The sequence below is a fragment of the Jaculus jaculus genome, chromosome 1 (assembly GCF_020740685.1).
Source record: "Jaculus jaculus isolate mJacJac1 chromosome 1, mJacJac1.mat.Y.cur, whole genome shotgun sequence".
NCBI classification, from domain to species: domain Eukaryota; kingdom Metazoa; phylum Chordata; class Mammalia; order Rodentia; family Dipodidae; genus Jaculus; species Jaculus jaculus.
The window spans coordinates 41,738,751-41,763,857 of NC_059102.1; the positions used below are offsets into that span (position 1 = coordinate 41,738,751).

A 25,107-nucleotide genomic window follows, 5' to 3' on the forward strand; every position below is an offset into this window, starting at 1 on the left:
GCAAATATTTTGTCTGTTTACTGTTCTCTGCTTCATATCAACAGATGTTGTAAACAACTTTTCGCAAGTATGGAAGGTGATTTTTACAATAGGTACTTGAAAGCAAAAGGGGAAAATTCCCATTCTATTGGCAGTCATTGCTTCACTTTAAATTTTATGTGAAGTAATAAAATGTGGAGGAGGGAAAGAAATGGCTAAAACACAATGGTAAAAGGCTGCTGAAATCAACAACATATTTGGAATAAATCACATGAACTCTCACTAAGGGGGAAGGTGGTCAGCTTTCTCATGGTGGAACATTTCAGCTTCTCACTAGTGGAAGAAAAGCAATTCTATCTCCTGGCAAGAGCTGGTAATCCACCTCCTCCCAAAGTCTTTCTCAGACCACACCAACTCTCCCACAGTGCTTACACACTGTCTCCCACAAAATGTTCTTTCACAGGGCCCCTAGAGAGAACTATGTTGACTGGAAGGTAATATAGCATTGTGGTTAAAACCGAGGAGTAGGAATCATAGAAAAACAACATTTGCTCAATGTCAGGTATTATAGTAAGTGCTTAAAATTTTAGAATTTTTTTTTTGTTAACAGATGTTAACATTTAACATATAAAAATCTATTACTCTTTCCAACCACCCTAAGTAGTAGTTTAAATTATTATCCCCACTTTAGAGATAGAGACAGAGAGAGGTTAAGTAACTTGTACTAGATCACTGAGGGCAGGATCAGAATTTGAACCCAGGCAGATAGCTCCCAGCTCATACTTTAACCACCATGCAGCTGTGAGCCCTCAGTAACTTAGCTGTTATAATCCCATCAGTTCAGCTCCACCTCTATGGGTCAGGAATGGTGTTTGGCAGCCTGGTGCAGGGCAGGAAGTTGGCTTGAGATCAACCAGAGCTCCAGACCTGGCTCATAAATCAATGCTTGACCACTCCTGAGCAAGACTGTTATCTCTCTTTTCAGCCTCACCTTCCTTCTCATAAGATGAAGGTCTGGAGCTGATGGTCTCAAAAAGACCCTTCTAGTGCTGTTTTTATGAGCCTGGATTCCTGCCTCCAGTCCATGCACCCCAGGCTATGCTGGTTCTTCCTGGGCCAGGTCTGGTCCCTCCTGCTGGGCCATGTCTCACACTTGGCTCTGCTTCCCATAAATAAGAGAAAAAGAATAAGGGAAAATATCCTTCTGAGAGACTGGGAGGGATCCTACTGCTGCTCTGCATGCTTTGAAGAACTTACAGTCACTAACCAGGGAGAAGTACCTGCCAGATGGAAGATGGAAAGAAACTAGATGAAGGGGAGAAATGAACTCACAAACCCTGGCTAATTCATATGAAAAAGGCAACTCCAAGTACTCAAAGCACTGACAAGCTATTGCAAGATGAGCAAGCTGTTTGAACTGGAGCCAGGATGTGCTGTGAAAACCAAAATGGACAAATCTGATAAGCCATGCACTAAGGCCTATGACACATTGGAAAACGTTGGGAAAAATAGAGAAACTACGCCTTGCCCCCCCCCCCCCCAGCCCTCCATGAACTCTTTCTAGCTGCTGCAGGATCTTGGGGATCAAGGTATCCCAGAAGCCCTAAAACCACAGGGTTTGGAATCTGACATAAGCAGTGTCTGTGACGTGACAGTTCTATTAGAAAATTACAGCTCTATCCTATTTTAGAGCCAAGGAGACAGTTAGTTGATGGAGATCCAGATTCTAAACCTGTCAAGTAACGTCAAATAACTTTACCTGCCCAGGGCCTCAGCCACTTTATCTGAGAAATGGTAAGCTGACACAGAAGAACAAAACTGTTTCATTTGCAGGAAAATGGATGGAACTAGAGAACATCATGTTAACTTTAATAGACAGCTTGACAAAGGTGAGTACCACGTTTGCCTTCATGTGTTAACTTTAGGGGAAACTTTACATACTAACAAAATAATAATAACAGGGCTGAAGAGATGGCTCAATGGTTAAGAGCACTTGCTGCTTAGCCATGAAGGCCTGGGAGGGCCTGAGACCACCTGAGTTTGATTCTCCCAGAACCCACATAAAAAGCTGGACGTGGCATAAGTTCCTGTAACCTCAGTCCACACATAATACACACCAAACCACACATATACTACACACAAAAATAAATAAATAAATAAAAACAATTTAGAGCTTGGCATGGTGGCACACGCCTTTAATCCCAGCACTTGAGAGGCCAGAGGTAGGAGGATCACCGTGAGTTTGAGGCCACCCTGAGAATACGGAGGGAATTCCAGGTAAGCCTGGACTATAGTGAAATCCTACCTCAAAAAACAAACAAGTTTAGGAGACAATGGGTCATGGAAGTAAAATGAATACTATCAGTGATGTGGTAAAGGAAAGAGAAAAGACGGGACAAAAATAGCAACACATCTGGTCAGATGGCTCAATGGTTAAGGCACTTGCCTTCAAAACCTAATGATCTGAGTTCAACTCCCCAGTACCCATGTAAAGCCAGATGCACAAAGGGGTGCATGCATCTGGAGTTTTTTGTAGTGGCTAGAGGCCCTGGTATACCCATACTTTCTTTGTCTCCTGCTTGCAAGTAAATAAATAAATAAAAACATTTTTTAAAAAGAGACAATGGGGGTGAAAATAAAGTACATTGTATATATTAAAAGGTCATAATGAATCTATCACTTGGGGCAATACAAATATATTAATAAAAATTGAGGATCCTTGATGGCTCAGTGGCTAAAACACTTTCCAGGCAAGCATGAGAATTGGAGTTCAAATTCCAAAAATAACTCTGTGAAAGCCAGATGTAGTGGTTCGTGTCTGTAATCCCAGCATGCTAAGGTGAGAGGGATGGCAGAGACAGGGAAATCCAGGAAGCTCTGAGAACATCTAGCCTGGCCTACTTAGGGGTGAAATAAGAGACCCTGCCTCAAACAAGGTGGAAGGTGAGGAATGGAACCCAAAGTTGTTGTTCTCTGACCTCCACATGCATGCTGTGGCACATGCACACCCACACTAACACATGAACACACACACACACACACACACAAAGACAAAAAATGAAAATAAAATGAAGGGTTGATTAAGGTCATAGAGCATGGTCTTCCAACTAGAAAATTTTTGCAGTTCAAGAAGTTACCAAGTACTTGTTCAACATTCACCTAGAAAAGCAGTTGCAGAGGATAATTTAATTTCTTTGTCCTTCAGGCCACTAGATCTTAATGGACTCCACTGAGCTGAGCACATAATAAATAGTGGAATCAAAGAGAAAAACAACTGCTGCCTTGGCCTCTTCTGATTCTGTTCCCTGTGGTGTTTTCCTGCATCACTGTGCCCACCTGGATGTGTTGTGCCCTGCATAAGGGCACCCATCCACATGGTAGGGTAGTTTGGGCTGAATTCCAATATACCTTCTAGAATGAGCTTCATGCCCATGAGGCTCAAGTCAAACCAAAAGTGCATTATGGGCCTAGTGCTGCCTTTGAACGTCCCATCAAAAGAAATTATTGGGAAATGGCTAAGTTTGTATTCACGTTTATGTTGTATATAGAACTTATCATTTTACTTTTACTCAAAATATTTCTAAATACTTTTTCCCTCTACTCAGTCTGAAAAAAACCATGACCCAATATAACCAACCTTTATAGACAGTAGTTTGACCCAAGACAGCTTTATCCTAGATGGCTGGATAGACTATTTTCCAAATCTCAAACCATTCACAGAAGGTCACTTAATCACAATGTAAGTAGAAAACAGGGTCACCCTTTCAAGGAGAGGCCCTGGAATGGGACACCCTTATTTAATTAAGCATACCTTCATGGATAGAACAGATCTATTTCATTACCTTCACACTTCCAGAACATGGTGCCTACTAAATATATTTGGCAAAAACAAAATAATACAGAAAAGCTGAGGAAAACACTCATTGTATTCTCTGGCGTTCTGCTGTGTTGACTTTACACGTTGGTCCCTGCTCCAAGAGCACGTCATTTAGACAAGCCTTGAATGTGCAATTCTTCTGCCTCACCCTGCCCACTTGAGTGTTGAGTGAGCTATCAAACACCTGATGTCTCTAGCAATAAGTTATATTTGCACTGGTTTGCTCATATTCTCTTTCCCTCTTATTGTGATCAACAGTGTTGTAGTCAGGTTCACATTGCTGGCAGAAAATACCCATCCAAGAGCAGCTTCTGGGAAAAAAAGGTTTATTTTGGCTTACAGACTTAAGGGGAAGCTCCATGATGGCAGGGGAAAACAATGGCATGAGCAGAGCGTGTACATCACCTCCTGGCCAACATCAGATGGACAATAGCAACAAAACAGTGTACAAAACACTGGCAAGAGGAATCTGGCTATAATACCCACCAGCCTGCCTTCAACAATACACTGCCTCTAGGATTCAATCCCCAAATTGCCAACAGCAGGAACCTAAGCATTCAGAACAGCTAAATTTATGGGGGACACCCGAATCAAACTACCACATTCCACCCCTGGCCCCCATAAATGGAACCATCCATGATGTAAAATGCATTGTACCCAGCCCAACTTAAAAGTTCCCATAGTTTTTATCCATCCCAATGATGTTCAAACATGCCTGTAGTCCAAGATCTTTTAACTGAGCCATTATAAAAAACAGCAAGAAGAAAAAACATAATGGCACAGAATAAACATTCACACTGCAAAAGATGATACTGGGCAGAGCAAAGAAATATTCAGCCAATACAAGTATAAAATTTCCAAGTCCAGTATTCTAACCAGCAACAACTCTCTGGAGTTCTAATTCTGCCCCTCCAGCTAGGCTACTCACAGTCCCAGGAAACTTCATCCAGGGCTGGCCACTCTCCTTGCCAGCCATTTCATAGTCCTGGCATCTCTATTGTGTCTCCACTGCAAACAGTGGCTCATCCACATGGCTCCATCAGGCCTACACTCAGGTAATCCAACAAGCCTACTTCACACTGCCCATGGCCATTTCCAAAGTACAAAACCATGTTTCAAATTCAATGATCCAACAGGTTCCCTGCATTTTTTATACTCCATAATACTGGGTGCGCTACAAACTTGTTAATCCAGGGGGGAATAAAGCAGACTTTGGAAAATAGTACAATACTACAGCATTTAGGCCTCTTCAAAAGGGTCTGCATTCATCCTGTTGTCCCAATGCAGGTCAAATGGCCCAATCTCAAAAGTTGTAATCTCTCATATACTTGCAACTGAATGAGCAAAAGTTGCAGCCCAAAGATTTCATTTCTTTCTGTGCCATATGCCTCTGCTCACACTAGTCCATTTCTATGCAATGCGACCTTGCACAAGTTCTCAGGACACAGACATAACAGCAAGCCTTCACACAAACTGCTTCTAGCCCAGTACAGGCAAAGCTCTCTCTCACCCTCATAAGCCAAACCTCATAGTCCTTAGTTCTTACTGCATTCAGGTCTTTCAACTATGACCAGAATGGTTCATCAAGCTGTACTTGGCAGCACTGCAAGGTGTCTCTTAGGCTAAATTTTCAAAATCATCCACATTCCACCTGCAAATCAGTTGCAAAAGGCCAAAAGTCACACAGTCAGATGTCTAGCAGCAATAATCCTACTTCTTGGTACCAACTTTACTATTGCAGTCAGGTTCACATTGCTGGCAGAAAACACCCAAGCAAGAGCAGCTTGTGGCAAAAAAGGGGGGGGGGCATTTTGGCTTACAGACTTGAGGGGAAGCTCCATGATGGAATGGGAAATGATGGCATGATCAGAGGGTGGACATCATCTCCTGGCCCACATCAGATGGACAACAGCAATAGGAGAGTGTGTCAAACACTGGCAAGAGGAAGCTGGTTATAACACCCATAAGCTCACCTCCAACAATACACTGCCTTCAGGATTAAATTCCCAAATTGTCATCAACTGGGAACAATAAGCATTCAGAACAGCTAACTTTATGGAGGACACCTGAGTCAAACTACCACAAACAGCTACCAAAGACATTTATTCTTGATTTCTTAAGTTACTCTCAATTTCAAATATTCTGCCCTTTTTTTTCCTGTAAATAAAAAGTTCCCAATTTTTTATTTGGAAAATATGGTCACCATAATAATGGCATTCTCTTCACAAAAAATATCAGTGGTGCCAGAGACACACCATCATTGTGGTGCCCATGTTTGGTTTGTGGCCATCAAAAGGAGAACTGGCTGGTCCATTCAGGAACTAGGACCATTTTCTGGGTCTCATTAAAAAGGAAACTAATGCATGTGGTACTAAATAATTTAGAACTCAGATGAACTTTTCTCTGTCCTAGAGGAGAAATTTTCAATGCTAAAGAATTACTACTTGATGGAAGGGTACACAGCCTGGAAAATGTGAAGCCACGGGACTTTCCAACTGCCAGACTCCCACACGCTGGCTCTCAAGGCACATCACAATCACTATTAAAGTGTCACCATTTGTAATTTGGTGCTAAATCTCTCTGAAGTTAAGCTACTCAACATGGTTTCCTAACAGACCGATTCCTTATTAAAATATAGGGAAAGACCAAGTAGGTGTCAGTGATAAAAGTTATCTAATCTTAAGCTGGAAATGAAGTCATTTTCATTCACACCAGCACCATGAAAGATGAAAACCCATGAATCAGGTGGGGGAGCAGGCTTGACTTGATGCTTGCAGCACTTATGAAGACAAAACAGGCTGTCTCTGGCTTGAGTGCAATTGCTTTGTGTCCCCTTCTCCCCAAGACACTACACTCTGGATCCTCAGAGCATGGCTAACAGGAGAAAAGTTATTCTTGCAGGGGAGTTTTATTACATTTATGAACTTCTTAAATACACAACCAGTTTCAATTTTTTTTTCTCCTGCTTTACAATCTTTTGAGCAACAGTAGTAGCAACTGCATCTAATGGCATGACTCAGCAAAGAAAAGCTATTGAGTCATTTCTCCATTGTCTGGTCAGTTGATCAGAATCCTTAAGATCCCAGAAAACTTTAAAATGGAAAAATACTAAATTACATTCCCAGTAGTTTTGGGGTATTTCAGCTGATCATGAAGAAGCTATAGATTCTGACTCACATGTGTGCAGTTTGCTTTGGACTTTGTTCTTGCTTGCTTACTTAGAAAACTTCTTAAATGTGCTTCTAAATTACAGCAATTCAGTAAAAAAAAAAAATAAATCAAACTTTAGGGCTTGGTTTCCACCCCTAGTAGGCTGAGTCATAAAAATAAATCTGAGCCATTTCAATAGCCAACCCGCCCCTCACATTAAGAATTGGTATTGTTCCTCACTCTCCCACTTCAATAGCCAACAAGGTCACACCCAGCTCATATTTAAAGAAAGAGCTCAAAAGCTCCTCCACCTCAGCATTTGCACATTTAATAAGAGAAGAGTACCTTTGCCAAGTTACAGGAGCAAGTTGCATCAGAACCTTCTAGAGGAGTTGAAGAGAGGCTATGGACATGAACTTTAGAGGCAGCCAGACCTAGCTCCAAGTCCTGACACTGACTGAAGTCCTGTGACTCTTACTGGGTATTCAGTGAGAATGTTAATAATCCCTGCCTTGTAGACAGTCACTGAAAATGAAAAAGAAAAGGATAGGCCCTAAAACACAGAAAGAACCCACACCCAGAAAATGCTTGCCTTTTCTTTCTCTCTCTCTCTCTCTTGACAGGGTTTTGCTATGTAGCTCAGGTTGGTCTGGAACTCACAATCCTCCTGCCTCAGTCTCCTGAGTGCTGGAATTACAGGCATGTGCCAGCACACCTGGCTAAGAGTTGTCAAGACTTATCCTGTGATAAAGAACATCCTACCCTCCCCTACCTTTCTGTTACATGAAGTGTGGAGAAGGGACAAGATTCACTTCAAGTCAAACCCCAAGGAGGTCAGGATTTAAATAAGGTGTCCAAGATGGGTGGGTTTCTACAGTCAGGAAGACATACGTAACTTACAATTTATTAGATTACATATGCCAATAAAATGTATAGTATCTGATATATGCCAGCCAATTAATATACATACAGCTGACCTTACATGTTATATTAAAATTTCAGGACCTAAAATGAATTGCTCAAGGTCACACATCAACTAGGGGGCAGAGCTGGAATAGTTATCTGGGTATTTGGGTCTTTTGTTTGTTTTTAGGAAAAACCTGCCTTAGGTCTATGATCAAAAGTACCAGGACCAGGTGGTCTAAGGAACCTGAAGAATGAGCTTTACAACTTACAAGCATATCATGTTATCCCTTGCCCTTGACCTTCCTTGAAAAGCAGACGCTGGACTCCTTCTGGTCCACATGGCAACCCTGCCTGGCCAGGATTGGGGGTACTGAAGGGCAGCCCACAGTGCCCCTGGAGAAGAGGACTTCTTTTGTCCCAGACATGACCACAGCAACACAGGGCCATTGCACAAAGCATTTGGAAACCTTCCCAGGGTTTTGACAGTCAGCTGAAAGGACAGCTGGAGAGAGAGGCATGCAAACGTGACCCTTCTTTGTCTCTATGGCCATGTCTGGGGAGTGAGAGCATGGCTGTCTGGGTTCACAAGCCTGCGAAAGAACCTTCTGAATCTCAGTGGAAAATCCCAATTCTGTTCTAGGTAGTGCACAACATGCGCTCCGTCTGGAAGAGGTTAGCTAACAAGTACACCATGGGCCTGGGAAGAAGAGATCAGGAGGACACAGAAACTCCCTTCATCTGTAATTCAGAAATAGCATATGGAGCCTGACCTGCCAAGGAACTCTGCATTAGAGTGCTGGTGGGAGTGGGGCGGGCAGGAAGAATACCAAAGGGAGGATGCAACCCTAAGCTCAAGGCTGAGGATGGGCAGAATTAGCCGGGTCTAGAAGATTCTCTATGCCAGCATAGGCAAACCTCTGCCACAAAGGAACAGATCACAGATGTTTTCATCTTTGCAGCCCCTCAAGTCCACTGTTAACAGCGTGGGGCAGCTACAGACAAGGTGGAAAGGAATAACTGTAGAAAAGAAGGCTGTACTCAAACAACCTAAGTTTACCAATACTATTTGAATTTCATATATTTTCACTTGCCATAAAAAAATTTTTTTTCCTTTCACCCTATAAAAATGTAGAAACCCCTCTTTGTTAGTATTTTAAGAATATCTGTGTTAAGGTGTGTGGGAGTTCAGTCAAGGCCATTCTTGAATTAAGGAAACAATATCCACACCACAGACTTCCTTGATCCTTGTGCCCAGAGCTGGGACTAAAGTGAGACACATGAGCTGCCCAGCATTCAGGGAGCAGTCACTCGGAAGCATAAGCACTGTGAGGCCTTAGAGTGTGGCACCTCACTTGCCTCACTTTAGCTGGGCATACTCTGTCATGAAGGCTCCAAGTCAACCACAAGCATTTGATGCCTTTCTTGTGGTGTGCCAGTCCACACACTGAAATTATTATTACCAGCCACTGCTCTGGATACAGAATTTGGAGTAATAATAAAAAAAATAATCTATATAATAAAATGCTGAGGTCAAAGGCAAGGAGGGAGAAAGCAAAAAGCTATATAAACAGGAGGTTGGGGGAGAGTAAAATTATTTAAGGGATTGTAACTGAAAGTTGCTGCTTGCTGTGTAATTTAAGGCTAAGCCTGATGGCGGTGGTGGTTTGAATGTACATCAATGTTAACGATAGCCTCAGGTGTCTTGGGATTGCACTTCCTGATTGATTTCCCAGCAGGGGAAGCTCTGCTGGAGGAGCACTGTCACTGGAGTGCAACCTACTGTGTTGAGAGTCAGCTTCAGTCTGCTGTGGATGTGTGATGAAGTGAGTCAGCTTCTTCCACCATAATGAAGCTCCCCCTGGAAACTTTAAGCCTGAAATAAATCCTTTCCTCCCCTAAGCTGCTTTTGGTCAGGTGTTTTGTTCCAGCAGCAAGAAGGCAACTGATATAATGTCCAAAGAACATATTTAGCAAGCTTCACTGTATATTAAAGCTGTCAACCATTTTTTTTGCCATATTCTTGACTTTCATTTATAGTTCCTTTGCCTTCATCTAAGTATACATTAAAAATCATATATCTGGAGCTGAAGACATGGCTTAGCAGCTAAGCACTTGCCTATGAAGTCTAAGGACCCCGGTTCATAGCTCAATTCTCCACCCATGTCAGGTGGCGCATGCATCTGGAGTTTTGTTTTCAGTGGCTAGAGGCCCTGGCATGCCCATTCTCTCTCTCTCTCTGCCTCTTTCCCTCTCTGTCTGTTGCTCTCAAATAAATAAACAAAAAAAATCATATATCTGGGGTTGAAGAGATGGCTTAGCAAATAAGGCACTTGCCTGTGAAGCCTAAGGATCCAGGTTCAATTCCCCAGTCTCCACGTAAACCAGATGCGCAAGGTAGCGCATATGTCTGGAGTTTGTTTGTAGTGGCTGGAGGCCCTGGTGTGCCCATTCTCCCCTCCCCCCATTTGCCTCTTTCTCTCTCTCAAATAAATAAATAAATTAAATATTTTTAAAAATCATATATATGATTATGGACTTATATCCACAATATATAAAGACCTCAAAAATAAAAAGATAACTGAATTTTAAAATGGGTAAAGGGCTACAGTGGCTCAGGAGCTCTTGCCTAGTATGCATGAGACCCTGGATTCAGTCCCAAGATTTGACTAGGTATTTCCCCAAAGATTTACAAATGGCCACCAAACACATGAAAAGATGCTCAAAGTCATCATCCATCTGGAAAAATGAAGATCAAACTACAATGAAATGTCACTTCATATGCAACTAGGATGGCTATTAACAAAAATACAGACAATTACAAATACTGCAGGGGTATGGAGAAATCAGTGCCTCCTGCGTTACTGTAGTATGTATGATGGTGCTGCTGCTTAGGAAAACAGTCTGGCAATTCCTCAAAACATCAAAGCTATCATATGACCCAGTGAGTCTATATAGTAAGAATCATAAAGCAGCAATACATGCAATGGTGTAGATGAACCTTGAAAATGCTAAGCCAAGGGAAGCCAGTCACTATTTAAGTCCATTCATATGAATGTCCACAAGAGAGATTTCTATAGAAAGATTAGTGGTTGCTTAGGGCTGTGGAAGAAGGCAAAAAGTGGAAAATGAGGCATGATGCTCAAGGCGTCTCTTGGAGGTGATGAAAGTGCTCTAAATTGGCTGTGGCGAATACACTATACTTCAAGGATAAACTGGATCTCAATGAAACTGCTTAAAAAGGAGAAGTCGGAGTCCCTCTCCTCTCTACAAGGAGGTCGGCTTTTGTGCTTCTAAGGACAAGGGTGCTTCTTAACCTTGAAGGAACCATAGGTCTTCATGTTGCTAAAGACTGAGGCTGTTTTCTGCTAAGCTTTCTGAGGGTTTGAGGGATCAGAGTCCATGCAAGGAAAGGAGCTGGAGTTCAAAGCAGTAGACCTAATATAGGGATTAGGCTTTTGCACAGTTTAGTGCCAAGGGTCTGTATTTAAGGTGCGGCTCTGAAGGTGTCCAGGCCAGCTTCTTGAACAAAGAACCACTGAAAGGATATCATATGGGTGTCATGGGCTCTCTGGAGGCTAGAACATGAGTGAGCACCACTGACAGTATTCCAGGGATGGCCTGCCCAAGCTGCCTGTTAGTCTAGTCATGGGGGTCAGAGACCGTCACACTCAGCCCCAAGCTGACGCTTCAAATCCTTGAATGCTGGATCACTTGGTCATCGAGGAGGAAACTTCTCCCCCACCCCAATGACTGTAAGCCCCATGAGTCTGCCATCCTTGTATCCCCAGAGGGGGAACTCCTCTGCTCATGACTCAGTGGCCACATTCCATGGGCAGCTTGTGGCTCTGGGGAGGAAAGTGCTGAGGGAAGATGAGATCAGGGTTCCCCCTGCTGGCATGTCCTTGCCCACAGGCTCTGAACCTTCTCAGGCCACACATATTCATAGTCATTCTAAGGGATGGATTTCTCCCACTGCTTAGCCCTATTCAGGACATCAAGAAGAGTGAAATTACTAATGCTGATATTGCCCTAAGGCTGCCTGAGTACAGCAGTGGCCATAAATGTATCAACCCCAGAGCCCAAGGTAAAAGTTTTCATCCCATCAAATCCTAGCTGAAGGTCTGATGTGGTGACAGAGACAAGGAAGTAAATTATTCCACACTGTCCCCAGGCAGCTAGTAAAGGAAAGTAGTTCAACAGTTCCAGAGCTGGCTTTGGACAGCTCATCACATTTTCCACTGATGCCCTGAACGTGACTAAACTGTGTGGAACCCCTCTCTCTGCACTCTGCCAGAGAGGCCAGCGTCATCCTAACCCCATGTCATGAAGCCCACAGAAGCCTCAGGAAGGGAGGAGAAGGCCGGTGTCTCTCTAGGCACTGGCTTCCAGATTAGCCTAAGCACCTCACGAAATTTTAATTATTTCAAGGTCTGAATTGGCCCTGAGCTCCAGGGCAAGTAAATTCCCAGAGCAGGAAACAAAGCCTTGGTGCTGTTTCTACAGCTGCCTCAGACCTTGAGCTGGGCAGCTCAGTGGACTTGCTCATTTGTGTTACAACTCAGAAGATGAATTTATTACCAACAAGGACCCATTACACGTATCAGAGACACTATCTCTTTCCCAAGGTTCAGTTAAGCACAATTTAAAAGAGACAAAACAGGACTGGGGAGTGGCTGGGGAAATGCCTTAACAGTTAAACACATACGCTGCTGGCCGGGGCTCAATTCCCTAGCAAGGCTGAATTCCCAGCTCCCATGTAAAGCCAGATGCAAAGTGGCACATGTGTTGGCTTTAATTTGCAGCAGCAAGAAACCCTGGCATGCATGTGCATGTGTGTGTGTATGCGCATGCATGCGTGTGCATGTGCTTATGTAAAAATACACAAATAAAAATTTGAAAAAAGAATAGGAGGCTGAAAAAATGGTTCAGTGGTTCAGGTGCTTGCATGCAAAATCTAAGGACTGGAGTTCAATTACCCAGTACCCATGTAAAGCCAGATATTCAAAGTGGCACATGTATCTGGAGTTCATCTGCAGTGGCTAGAGGTCCTGGTGTGCCCATTCTGCCTATATCTACCTCTCCCTCACACACATATATAAATAACTATTTAAAAAAATTTTTTGTTTATTTTTAATTTATTTATTTGAAAGCGACATACAGAGAGAGAGAGAGGATGGTCACGCTAGGGCCTCCAGCCACTGCAAACGAACTCCAGATGCGTGTGCCCCCTTGTGCATCTGGCTAACGTGGGTCCTGGGGAATTCAGCCTCGAACCGGGGTCCTTAGGCTTCACAGGCAAGCGCTTAACTGCTAAGCCATCTCTCCAGACCCAAAATAAATATTAAAAAAAAAAAGAACAGGGCTGTGAATATAGTTCACTGGTGTAGCACCTGCCTAGCAAGTACAAGGTCTTAGGTGCCAGGAGAATGGAAAATTCATACATTGAATCAAGCACATGTATTCTGAAAAAGATATTATTGTTCAACATATTATTGTCTGCTAAGTTTAATTTTCTGTGCTTGACACTAAAGAAAAAACAATTTAGAAAGAAGCAAGTAGTTGATATAAAAGCTGGTTTCGAGGGACTGAATTCAGGGCCTTTCATATGTTAGGCAACTGTTTAAGCAAGAGTGGACAACCCACATCTCTTGTTTCTTTTTGTTTTGACACAAGGTCTCACCAAGTTGCCTGGCTGGTCTCGAACATGCTTTAAAGTTCACGCATCCAATTTGAGATGCTCTTGCCTCAGGGTCTGGAGTAGTTAGGCTTATAGGCTTGGCAACCAGCTACAGCTCTTTTTATTTATACCCAAACACAAATGCCTAGTGAATGAGTGGCTATGATTCAGGTGAAGAGGTGCTGTACACTTTCTTAGTGAACTGTGAAAAAAATGAGACGAAGACAGAGCTACCTGTCATATTGAAGCCAAGGGCCTCCAGTGGCTACTGAGCATATCACATGTGACTAGGTGTAATTGAAATATGCAGACTGTATAAATATACACTGGATTTCAAGCAATGTCAAATACCTCACTAACAATTGTTACCCTCTAATAATATTTTGGGTATATTGGGTTAAGTAAAAGTTATTATTCATTTTTTAAAAAGCTGGTTTTGACTTCCTTTTTGTTTACAGACTTTCTAGTCTTTTTAAAAGGTCTTATCTTTTTTATTTTCTTTGTTTTTACTGTTTTTATTCAATATGATCCTTTTCTACCTTTCCATACATATTCTTATATAGTGAATCCTCTTGTGAATCAAGAAAAGGAAATCCATGAAGCTAAGAGGAGCTGGTGGAATTTCTGCCTTGGCCAGCCCAGCCCTGTTCTGAGAGTTCCACCATTAGTGGGTACAGCTCAGGTTACACAGGCAGATCAGCCAGGGCAGAAGCTGGAACTTCTTGTATTTGAAATTCACCTTTAAGATAACTCTAGGCATCTGAACTCCCCAAAATTCAGACAGGAAAAGAATTTCTTAGGAGGATAAACACCCGTAACTAACCTTTGACCTGGAGGCTTAAACCATTTGCCAAAATACCTCATTTTGTTGAGCCAATAAGTTGAGAGCAGAAGGGAGTACAAGTGTAACTGGATAATGGGGTGGGGTTTTAATTTTTTACAGTCAGGAGGAGGCTAGCAATCTAGGTAGCCAGCAAGCATTAATCCTCATTAATGTCTGCATCAAATCCATTTTTCCTTACACAGCTGTGAAAACATAAACTGGCCCATTTTGACGAAGACATCCAAGGAAAAAAACAACATTAAGAGAATTAATTGGAGAGGTAACATTCTTGCAATTTTTGGGAAGGATTGTTCAGGCACCTAATAAGTATCTGTGGGCGATTCATTTCAGGAGCCTATGGAAACCAAAATCCCAAGATATTCAAGTCCCTTATAAAAAATTGTTTAGAGCCAGGTGTGGTAACACACATCTTTAATCCCAGCACTTGGAAGGCAGAGGTAGGAGGACTACCATAGTTTAAGGCCACCATACGACAACCGAGTGAATTCCAGGTCAGCCTGGACTTGAGCGAGATATTATCTTGAAAAACAACAGCAACAAAAAATTGTATAGTATTTGCATATACCCACACACAACCTCCCACACACCTTTCATCATCTCCACATTACTACTATTATATGATAATAATTAATATGATGTGTTATTTAAGTATACTTTGTATGGAATAATGGCAAGAAAAAAGAACCTATAGATGTTCAGAACAATTTCTTTTTTAGGTATTGGAAATTACATCATCATGCATACTAGGCAAGCACCATACTACTGAGGTATATCTCCAGGCTTTTAAAAATATTTATTTATTTATGTATTTATTTATTTATGAGAGAGAGAGGCAGATAAAGAAAGAATAAGCATGTCAGGGCCTCTAGCCACTGCAACAAATTCCAGATGCATGTGTCACTTTGTGCACCTGGCTTATATAGGTACTGGGGAATTGAACTTAAGCCATCTCTCCAGCCCCGTTAAAAAATATATATATTCTTAGATAGGGTCTTACTAAATTGTCCAGGCTGACTTTGAACTTACAATCATCCTGCCTCAACCTCCTGAGCATCTAGTATTATCAGCCAATGCCACCAGGTCTAGCCAAATGTAATTTGGGGGAATGTGGTAGTGCTGGGGATTGAACTCAGGGCTTTCAATATACTAGCCAAGAGTACAACCACTGAGCTATAGTGCCAGCTGTTTTCTTTCCTGTACTTTCAATCTGCATTTGGTAGTTTGCCATGCAGAGCCTGCACAGCCAGGGACCTACATTCAAACTCATACCACTGGAAATTCCCCTGTGTGGGAGGCCACCAGAGAGCAGAATGAGGGTGAGAATGAATCCACCACAAAACTGGTGAAAGGCTGGGAGGGGGCCGTAGCATTCACTGTTTGCAGGCCTGTGCTGAGGGCACATTTCACTGGCCACTCACAATAGCCCAGTCATTCCTGATTTGCATGAAAGTATTTAGGAATAACGTGATTAAACAACCTGCCAATCACTTATAGAGTCACAGTCATAATTTAAACTCAAGTTGACTAACTTGAGGGACTGTTTTTAACCATGGGCATTGCCCTTGTTTTTACATACTTAGCATTACCCTTGTATTATGGACAGCAAAAGAGCATTAATTAGTTCCTATCATTAACAAGGTAATCTCACTGGCAAACCAGGAAGGAAATAATCAGAAAAGAGAGTGAGAGCAGGCAATTAGGACAGATCTTTCCGATGGAGGAAGTCATTCACAGAAGCAGGGGTTCCATCTGTGCAAACTTTCTGCCAGGTTCTGAACTACAGAAAAAGATGCAGGGAAAACCATACTTTAGAAAAGGCTGGTGGATTGCTGCCATGTGTGGTGTGCATGGGGCTCATCCTTTCAGAAATCGCCCCTGAGAAAGGACAGAAGGACAGTGACCCATCCCTAACTGAATCAATCTTAAGGGTTAATAAAAAGTGCCTACAGGCTGCTGGAGGTCTGTGAAGACAAAGAGGAGAGAAGTTCCTGCAGTCTGCTCGGATGGTTTGGGCTGACCTCTCCCAGCCTCCAGAGACCAAGCAGGGAGGAGACAATTTGCATCATCTCATCAGTTCTTTTCACTGGAAATTAAGAAGCCCAGGGCCTTAACAGTGAAGGTATTTATAAGCAGCTGCCCAAGGGTTTCCAAGAGAAGCAAGCTAGAAGGAATCTACTCCAGATGCCTATGACAATAGCTCTTCAGTGATCTACTTCCATTCAGTCCACTGCCCTGAAGTTTCTCATGTATTCTTAATGTTCACATGTACAAGATGTTTGAGACATACTCCCTTTCTTTTTTTAAATATCTAATTCTTTTGTAAGTTCATTTATTTATTTGAGAGATAGAGAGCATGGGCATACCAGAGTCTTTTGACTGCAAACAAATTCCAGATGCATGTGCCACTTTGTGCATCTGGCATTACATGAATACTGGGTGTTGCAGTCCGGTTCGCATTGCTGGTAGAAATCACCCAACCAAGAGCAGCTTCTGGGAAAAAGAGGTTTATTTGGCTTACAGGCTCGAGGGGAAGCTCCACGATGGCAGGGGAAAACGATGGCATGAGCAGAGGGTGGACATCACCCCTGGCCAACAGAAGATGGACCACAGCAACAGGAGGGTGTGCCAAACACTGGCATGGGGAAACTGGCTATAAAGCCCATAAGCCCACCCCCAACAATACACTCCCTCCAGGAGGCATTAATTCCCAAATATCCATCAGCTGGGGAGCTAGCATTCAGAACACCTAAGTTTATGGGGGACACCTGAATCAAACCACCACATTCCGCCCCTGGCCCCCATAAACTGATATCCATACATGATGTAAAATAGAATGCTTTCAGTCTGACTTTAAAAATCCCCATAGTTTTTATCAATTCCAATGATGTTCATACATCCCCATAGTTCAAGATCTTTTAACTGAGCCTTAATACCAAAAAATAATCTCAAAAAACCCAGAATGGCACAGAATAAATATTCACACTGCAATAGATGGCATTGGGCATAGCAAAGAAGCATTCAACCAATACAAGATTTAAAACAACCAGGGCAAACATCAAACTCTGTAGCTTCAAGTCCAACAACTCTAGCCAGTGACAAATCTTCAAGTCCGATAAGTTTAACCAGCAACAAGTCTCTGGCATTCCAATTCTGCCCCTCCAGCTAGGCTACTCACAGTCCTGGGAAACTTCATCGGGGCCGGCAGCTCCTCGGCAGCCATCTCATGGTCCCGGCATCTCCACTGGGTCTCCACTACAAGCCACGGTTCATCCTCATGGCCCCATGGGGTCTCTATGCAGGTAACCAGCAAACCCGCTTCACACTGCCCATGGCCATTTCCAAAACACAAGACCGTGTTGCAAACTCAATGACCCTCTTTCCACCATTTCTTATACTCCATGATACCAGGTAGGGTGCCAATTTGTTAATCCAGGGGGGAATAAAGCAGACTTTGAAGAACAGGACACTCCTTGAACATTCAGGCCCCTTCAAAGAGTCGACATTCTTTCTGTTGCCCCAGCGCAGGTCAGCTAGCCCAGTCTCAAAGGTTGTAATCTCTCAGTTGCAGCTGAATGGGCAACAGTTCAACCAAAGATTTTTCTTTCTGTGCCATATCCCTCTGCACACACCAGTTCATTTCTATGCAAAGCAACCCTGCACAGCTTCTCAGGACATGGGCACAAGAGCAAGCTTCTCACACAAACTGCTAGCCCAGTCCAGGCAAAGCTCTTTCTCACCCTCATAAGCCAAACCTCACAGTCCACAGTTCTTACTGCATTCAGGTCTTTCAGCTCTGACCAGGATAGACAATCAAGCTGTACTTACAGCACTGCAAAGCATCTCTTAGGCCAAGGTTTCAACTCTTTCCACATTCCTCTTGAAAATCAGCTCCAAAAGGCCAAAGCCACAGTCAGGTGTCTAGCAGCAATCCCACTCCTCGGTACCACTTTACTGTTGCAGTCCGGTTCGCATTGCTGGTAGAAATCACCCAACCAAGAGCAGCTTCTGGGAAAAAGAGGTTTATTTGGCTTACAGGCTCGAGGGGAAGCTCCACGATGGCAGGGGAAAACGATGGCATGAGCAGAGGGTGGACATCACCCCCTGGCCAACAGAAGATGGACCACAGCAACAGGAGGGTGTGCCAAACACTGGCATGGGGAAACTGGCTATAAAGCCCATAAGCCCACCCCCAACAATACACTCCCTCCAGGAGGCATTAATTCCCAAATATCCATCAGCTGGGAACCTAGCATTCAGAACACCTAAGTTTATGGGGGACACCTGAATCAAACCACCACACTGGGAAATCTAACCCTGACTGTCAGGCTTTACAATTAAGTGCCTTTAACATCTGAGCCATCTCTCCAGCCTGACCTGTACCCTTTCAGGGGGTTGTGTTGTCCTCAGAAGCAGTTCCATGGTGAGAGGCACTGGACAGGGCTTCATAGTCCAGAGCAGGACAGACAGGCCTGTGGGGAGTGACTCACTTGTGACACAGATTTTAGGTGGCATCAGATGAAGGGGTGGGGTAATGAATCCACAGTGGGAATGGTCAGCAAACAGAGAAAAGCCTTCAAGCTTTCACTCATCACGCAGGGTCCCCAATGTTCTGAGAGCCCAGACAATGTCAGGATCTATAAGGCAGAAGTAACTATCCCATTGTGTCCTGATGCAAAAGCAAAGAACTCAGTGTAAACTCCAAGTCAATGGCTCGAAACTCAGAACCCATAGACTCACCAAGGGAACTTAAAAAATATATATTTATAATGTGTCTGACCTTATGACTTTTAACACTGCAATATGCAACCATGGTTATCATCACTATAATGTGACCAAGTCTGAAATGAAACATACATCAAGAAATTGCATGGCTCAGTCAGCAGATAATGAAATAAACAGAAGTCTTTGCTGTGAGGGCTGGGGAGATGGCCCAGTGGTTAAGAACACCTGCCTCAAGGGCTGAGGGCTGAGACCATGGAGTTAAGATTCCCCAGTACCCACATACACAGTTGGGAATAGGCCCAATTCTGTGGGAAGCAGAGACTAGAGAATCACTGGGAGTTAAGAAAACTGCAGCTCCGGGTTGAAAAGACTGTATCTCAAGGAAATGTGCAGATAAATGATAGAGGAGAGCATTGGACAGTCTTCTCTGGGCCCCACATGTGCGCACATGGGATGCATGCATCTGTACACACATGTGCATATATCACACACATATCACACACTACACATGCACATGCAAAAATAAATAAAAAAATTAAAGGCTTACTTGAATTGTCTTTCATGATGTTGAGAAACCACCTAAGAGCAAACTGTTAAGATCAGAATTCTAGTTATGCCATTTTCTAGCTGTGTGACTTTGGACAAGTCACAAGACTTCCTAGAAACAGCTTTCTTAACAACAAAGTGGGGTTAACAATCACAACATCACAGGGTAGCTGAGAGGACTGCATGACACTGAGCACATACTAAGCCATAAGGGGCACATGTTAAATGCTTCAAAAACTTCAACTGCCATGATCAATAATGATAACGAGAGTGAAAATACACTAGTGATATTTCTATAAAAGCTGGTGTTTTACTGGACTATTTATCTATAGGACAGGTTTTGAAACAACTGTGACAAACTCAAACATGAAAATTCTAGAAATGACTTCCCATGAAGAAAAGCTGAAGGAAGCAAGTCTGTTTAAGCAGGATAATAAGCAGGTGAGTGGGGTGTGGTGGGTGTTGGGGTTACCTGACCAGAAGCAGCTTATAGGAGGAAAGGGTTTTTATCAGGCTTACAGTTTTGAGGGGAAGCTGCATCATGACAAAGGAAATTGGCTCACTTCATCATACATCCATAGCAGAGAGAATTCAGCTAGCACCAGCAAGCATGAGCTGGCTCTGAACACACACAGTAGGGCTAAACTCAAGACCCTCTCCCCATTGACATGCCTACTGGAGACTATGTAGAGCGCTTAATCAAAAAAATACTATGAAGGGCTAGAAAGATTGCTAAGTGGTTAAGTCACCTGCCTTCAAATCCAAAGGACCCAGGTTCAATTCCCCAGGACCCACATAAGCTAGTAGCACAAGGTGGTACTTACATCTGGAGTTCATTTGCTGTGACTGGAGGCCCTGGTACACCCATTCTCCCTTCCTCCCCCCCCCATCAAATAAATAAATAAATAAAATATTTTAAAAAATACTATGAGGCTATGGAGGACATTTACATTCAAGCCATCACAGTAGGACATGCTTATAATCTCAGCACTTGGGAGGTAGATGCAGGAGGAACAGGAGTTAAAGCTCATTGTCAGCTACCTAGAAAGTTCAAAGCCAACCTGGGCTATATATATGAGATCCTATCTCAACCTACCCCAACCCCAACTCCAAAGAAAGAATCAAGTAAGACGTTGTATGGTACAGTCTTTAGCAGTGAACATTAATTTTAGAGCAGATGGCTTGATCATGTATGTTCTAGAATGGGATTCTTTAAAAAAAAAAACCTTTTAATTGACAACTTCCATAATGTTGTGGTTTGAATGTATGGCCCAATAGACTCAGACTTGTAACTTAAATCTCCAGTGGACTGAGCCCTACTGGGGAAAAGGTATGATACAGGCAGCAGATCTAGTAGTCCAGCCCTAAGGTATGTGGAGAGCAGGTGAGTTCTGACAGGTTTGTGGTGTTGGCTGTTGGTGGTGTCTCCCTGCTTGAATCTATGGAAATGAGCCAGCTTCTTCTGCCACTGATGGTGTTTCGTCAGCCTGAAATAAACCTCTTTCCTCCCCAAAACTGTTTCTGGGTGTTTGTCCAGCAGTGTAGAACTGACTGCAACACATAAATATAAACAATATATCACATTCAAAATCCCCTCCCACCACTATCCCTTTCCCTCTCCCAAATCTCCATTGAATCTAATATGGGATTCTTTTCATTTATTTGTATGTAGACAGAAAGAGAAGAGAAGAGTGTCAGACAGAGAGAGAGAGAATGGGCACACCAGGGCAAATGAACTCCAGATGCATGTGTCACTTTGTGCATCTGGTTTTATGTAGGTAATGGGGAATGGAATCTGGATTATTAGGCTTTGTAGGCATGCACCCTAACCACTGAGAAAACTCCCCAGCCCTAGAATGAGATTCTTAAAGAGAGAGGACTGTGAAAAGAACTCAGAAGACCTAAAAATTTAGAGAATTAAAAAAAACTAATTTTAAATGGAAATGTAACATTCTTGTCCATTATGACACAGGCAGAAAGCCTCAGTACAAGCAGAAGTAACTGTGATCTTGTACTCAATGGAAATCACAGATATTGTCACATCATCTCACAGTTGTGGTAAACATCTTAAAATACCATTGATATTTCAGGTGACCAACTTAATTTCCCTAGGACTGGGGGGTTTCCTAGGATGTAGAGCTTACAATGCTAAAATTAAGAACGTACTAGAGGCTAGTGAGATGGCTCAGCTTCCTAAATAAGCATGAGGACCTCAATTCAATCTCCAGTACTTTAGGCATGGTTGTGTATCCAGTAACCCCAGCACCAAGGTTGGCAGAGATAGGAGGACTGTGTGACTCCCTAGCCAGACAGTCTAACCAAGAAACAACTCTGTCTCAGGGAAATAAAGTGGAAGAGCAATAGCAAAGGATACCCAATGTCTTCTTCTGGTTACCACATGTGTGTGCATGGGGTATGTATGCGTGCATACACACATATGCATACACACCACACCACACATATGGATACACACCTACACCAAAACCAAAAGTCCCAAACAAGTCTCCTACTTACATTCATTACTGCTTGGAAAGTATGGTAGTTATCACATTGCTAGACAATATCAATTACTATATTAATGAAGAAGCACTTAGATTTTTATATCACATTTTCAGTTTATGAGGCTGACACACTGCCTATTGCGCTAAGAGGGTGTTTATATCACATTTCCAAAAATGATCTTGCTTGATAAATGTATGACAACACAATTTACCCTTCATTAATGTTTCAATTTCATTTAATACAATTTAGGCACCAGCAAAGGAGCAAGAAAGTTTAACAGAGAAGACACAGAGACCATTGATGTGAAAATGTAAACCACCAGATTTATGTCCTTTTAGGTCTACAAACATAAAGGGAACAACGGGCATTTATCTCCAAAAACAGACAGTGGATAGCCATTTTCCTACTACCAGGAATCTCTAATTCTTCTTTCTGCTCATGAGAACATTTTGTTACTTAAATGGCTGCACAGACAACTCTGTATTGTAGAACAGCTACTTTCCAATAACCACAAGTGATTCCCCTACGAATCATGATTTTCCAAATCTTACTTCATATTTTCCCTGGATTCAAACAATGGCAAATTGGACTAAATAACCGAGTTTAACAAAATGACGAGAGCAGTCAGTGTACACCTGTAATGAATTCAAGGCCAACCCTGGGATACATCCAAAGTCCAAGCCAGCCTGGGTTGTATTGTAAGATCTGAAAACAATTTTGATTAAAAAAGGAAGGAAGGGATGGATGGATGGATGGATGGGTGAGGAAGAGAGAAAGAAAGGATAAAAAGAAATGACTAGCCGTAGTGGCACGGGCCTTTAATCCCAGCACTCAGCACTTGGGAGGTAGGAAGACCGCTGTGGGTGCAACGCCATCCTGAGACTACACAGTGAATTCTAGGTCAGCCTGGGCTACAGTGAGACCCTACTTTAAAAAAAAGAAAAAGGGAGAATAAAGAAAGAAAGAAAGAAGAAACGACTAAAAGAAACAGAAACAATCTCTTACCCAACGCCACCGGGTTTCTGACAGATGCTGGCTCCCACTCCGCCCCGTGTCCATCGCTGACAGAGGTTCTGTGGCTCTCCCGCGAGGCAGTGGGAGACCGTCTCTCTTCTGCTCAACGCAACCCCAAGCAGCCAGCCCAATGTGGCCAGAAGGCAGCGTTCTCACGATGGCCCTCGTGCCGGTGTACACAGATTTCTTAACCTCTCTGTCGTTTTTGCAGAATCTCCTGACCAGCCACGTAGACCGCTCCCGTTTGCCTTTGAGAAACTCTTCGTCGACGTCCTCGCAGTGCTCGGGGCACGCGTGCTGGGCGGGGGCGCCGAGGGCGAGGCCCTCCCCGCAGAGGCCGTGGCTGGAGGCGGCCGCGCGGGCCTGGCAGGCGCCCGCCCAGCACAGGCACCCACCGCAGGGCAGCTGCCCGTTCGCGGGGCCACAGCTTTGGGCCAGAGCCGTGAGTCTGCACGTGTTCGCCGCGTGGCTCGTCTTTTGCTGCCCTCCCGGAAGTGGAACAACACAGCTTCCACCGTCGTCCAAAAGGAACCTTTCTGACAGAGTGTGAACCGGGGCTGACACCACGCTCCCGTCGACTTCTACTTCGCGCGGAAAACGAAACGGCGCCATGTCGCCTCCGCCGTCAGGGCGAGAGCTTCCGGCTTCGGTGAGCCCACCCAAGGTGGCGTCCCCGGGGCCGCCGTCTACTTCCAGTTGAATTCCAGGGAATGCCTTTTCTTCCCGCGGGGAAGGAATTCCGGTTTCCTCAGCGTCCCAGGCTTGGCAACCCTGGCCGGCGGCGCGGCCGCCCCGGCGGCTCTCACCCGGGCCCTTGCGGTGGGCGGCAGGGCTGCTCGCCGGCTCCGCGACGCGCTCCTCCCGGCAGGCCGGGCTGCGGCTCCCGTCGCCCGCTGATTCCCCGCGCGGCCCCGCGAGAACCCGGGGCTCATTCCTTCCCGAGGGGCCTGGCGTGCGTGGGTTCCATTGGGAGACGGGGTGAGAAGCCGGCCCAGTCTGCCTGGCGGCCGCTGCCGTGGAAAAACCACTGTCTGCGGCCTTTTCGCACCTCTCCTCCGCCGCCGACTGCACAGACACCGCTCTTCTCAGCGTCGCAGGCACGGGGACGGAAGCTGCCATTTCTTCAGAAGTCATCCTGACCAACTCATGGGTTCCAGTTATCTCTGTTCCTCCTTCCTCATGGCCATGTCAAGATTTCTAGGAATGGATGATCTCGGGGAATTCAAGGCCTTCCGAGAAGCAAGCTGAATGTTGTTCCTTTCATTCAGGTGCAGTTAGAGCCAAATACACTTCTCCAGTAGTAATTTCTTCCCGTGAATACTTTGTTCTAGACCAGCATTTTAAGGCGGCAGATCAATTTTCTTTCCCCTGGGACGTGAAGCTAATTTCTGGAAGGATTTTATTCAGGATCGCATTCTGCAGCTTGTGGTTCATTATTAACCAGACAGCTTAAAAATCCAATTTGGGTGTTTCCTGTAAGAAAACAGATAATGTCAAACACTGTGACTCTATATAGGTTTTAAAAAATGATAACTGTAAGCTAATAGAAAATAGAGATGAAGTTTCAGAAAGTAGTTTTGCAGTCAAACGTTTTAGGCCTGTGTGATGGTGCAGGCCTTTCATCCCAGCACTGTGGAGGCAGAGGTAGGAGGATTGCTGTGAGTTGAAGGCCAGCCTGGGACTACAGTGTAAGATCCAGGTCAGCCTGGGCTAGAGTGAGACACTACCTAAAAATTAAAAAAAAAAAAAGTTTAAATGTTTTAAGTATTTATTGCATTGGTTTAACAATTAAGAACTTTATCTTCTGCCTAAAATGGAGTAACAAGTACCATATTTATCCTCCTGACTTAAGTAACTTCTAAAAATCAGGGGAGGGGAGAGAAACTATGT

The 25,107-nt window shown here is 43.8% G+C and overlaps 1 protein-coding gene across 1 annotated transcript in view; it reads right to left on the bottom strand.

Annotated features, from left to right (window-relative positions):
• Plce1 (phospholipase C epsilon 1) overlaps positions 1-24,669 on the bottom strand; it is a 328,593-nt gene extending 303,924 nt beyond the window's left edge. The window contains exon 1 of the mRNA XM_045149602.1: positions 23,209-24,669. Coding sequence (XP_045005537.1) covers positions 23,209-24,351 — 1,143 coding nt within the window. The 5' untranslated portion in view covers positions 24,352-24,669. The remainder of the gene's footprint in view (positions 1-23,208) is intronic.
• Between the last annotated feature and the right edge of the window lie 438 nt (positions 24,670-25,107).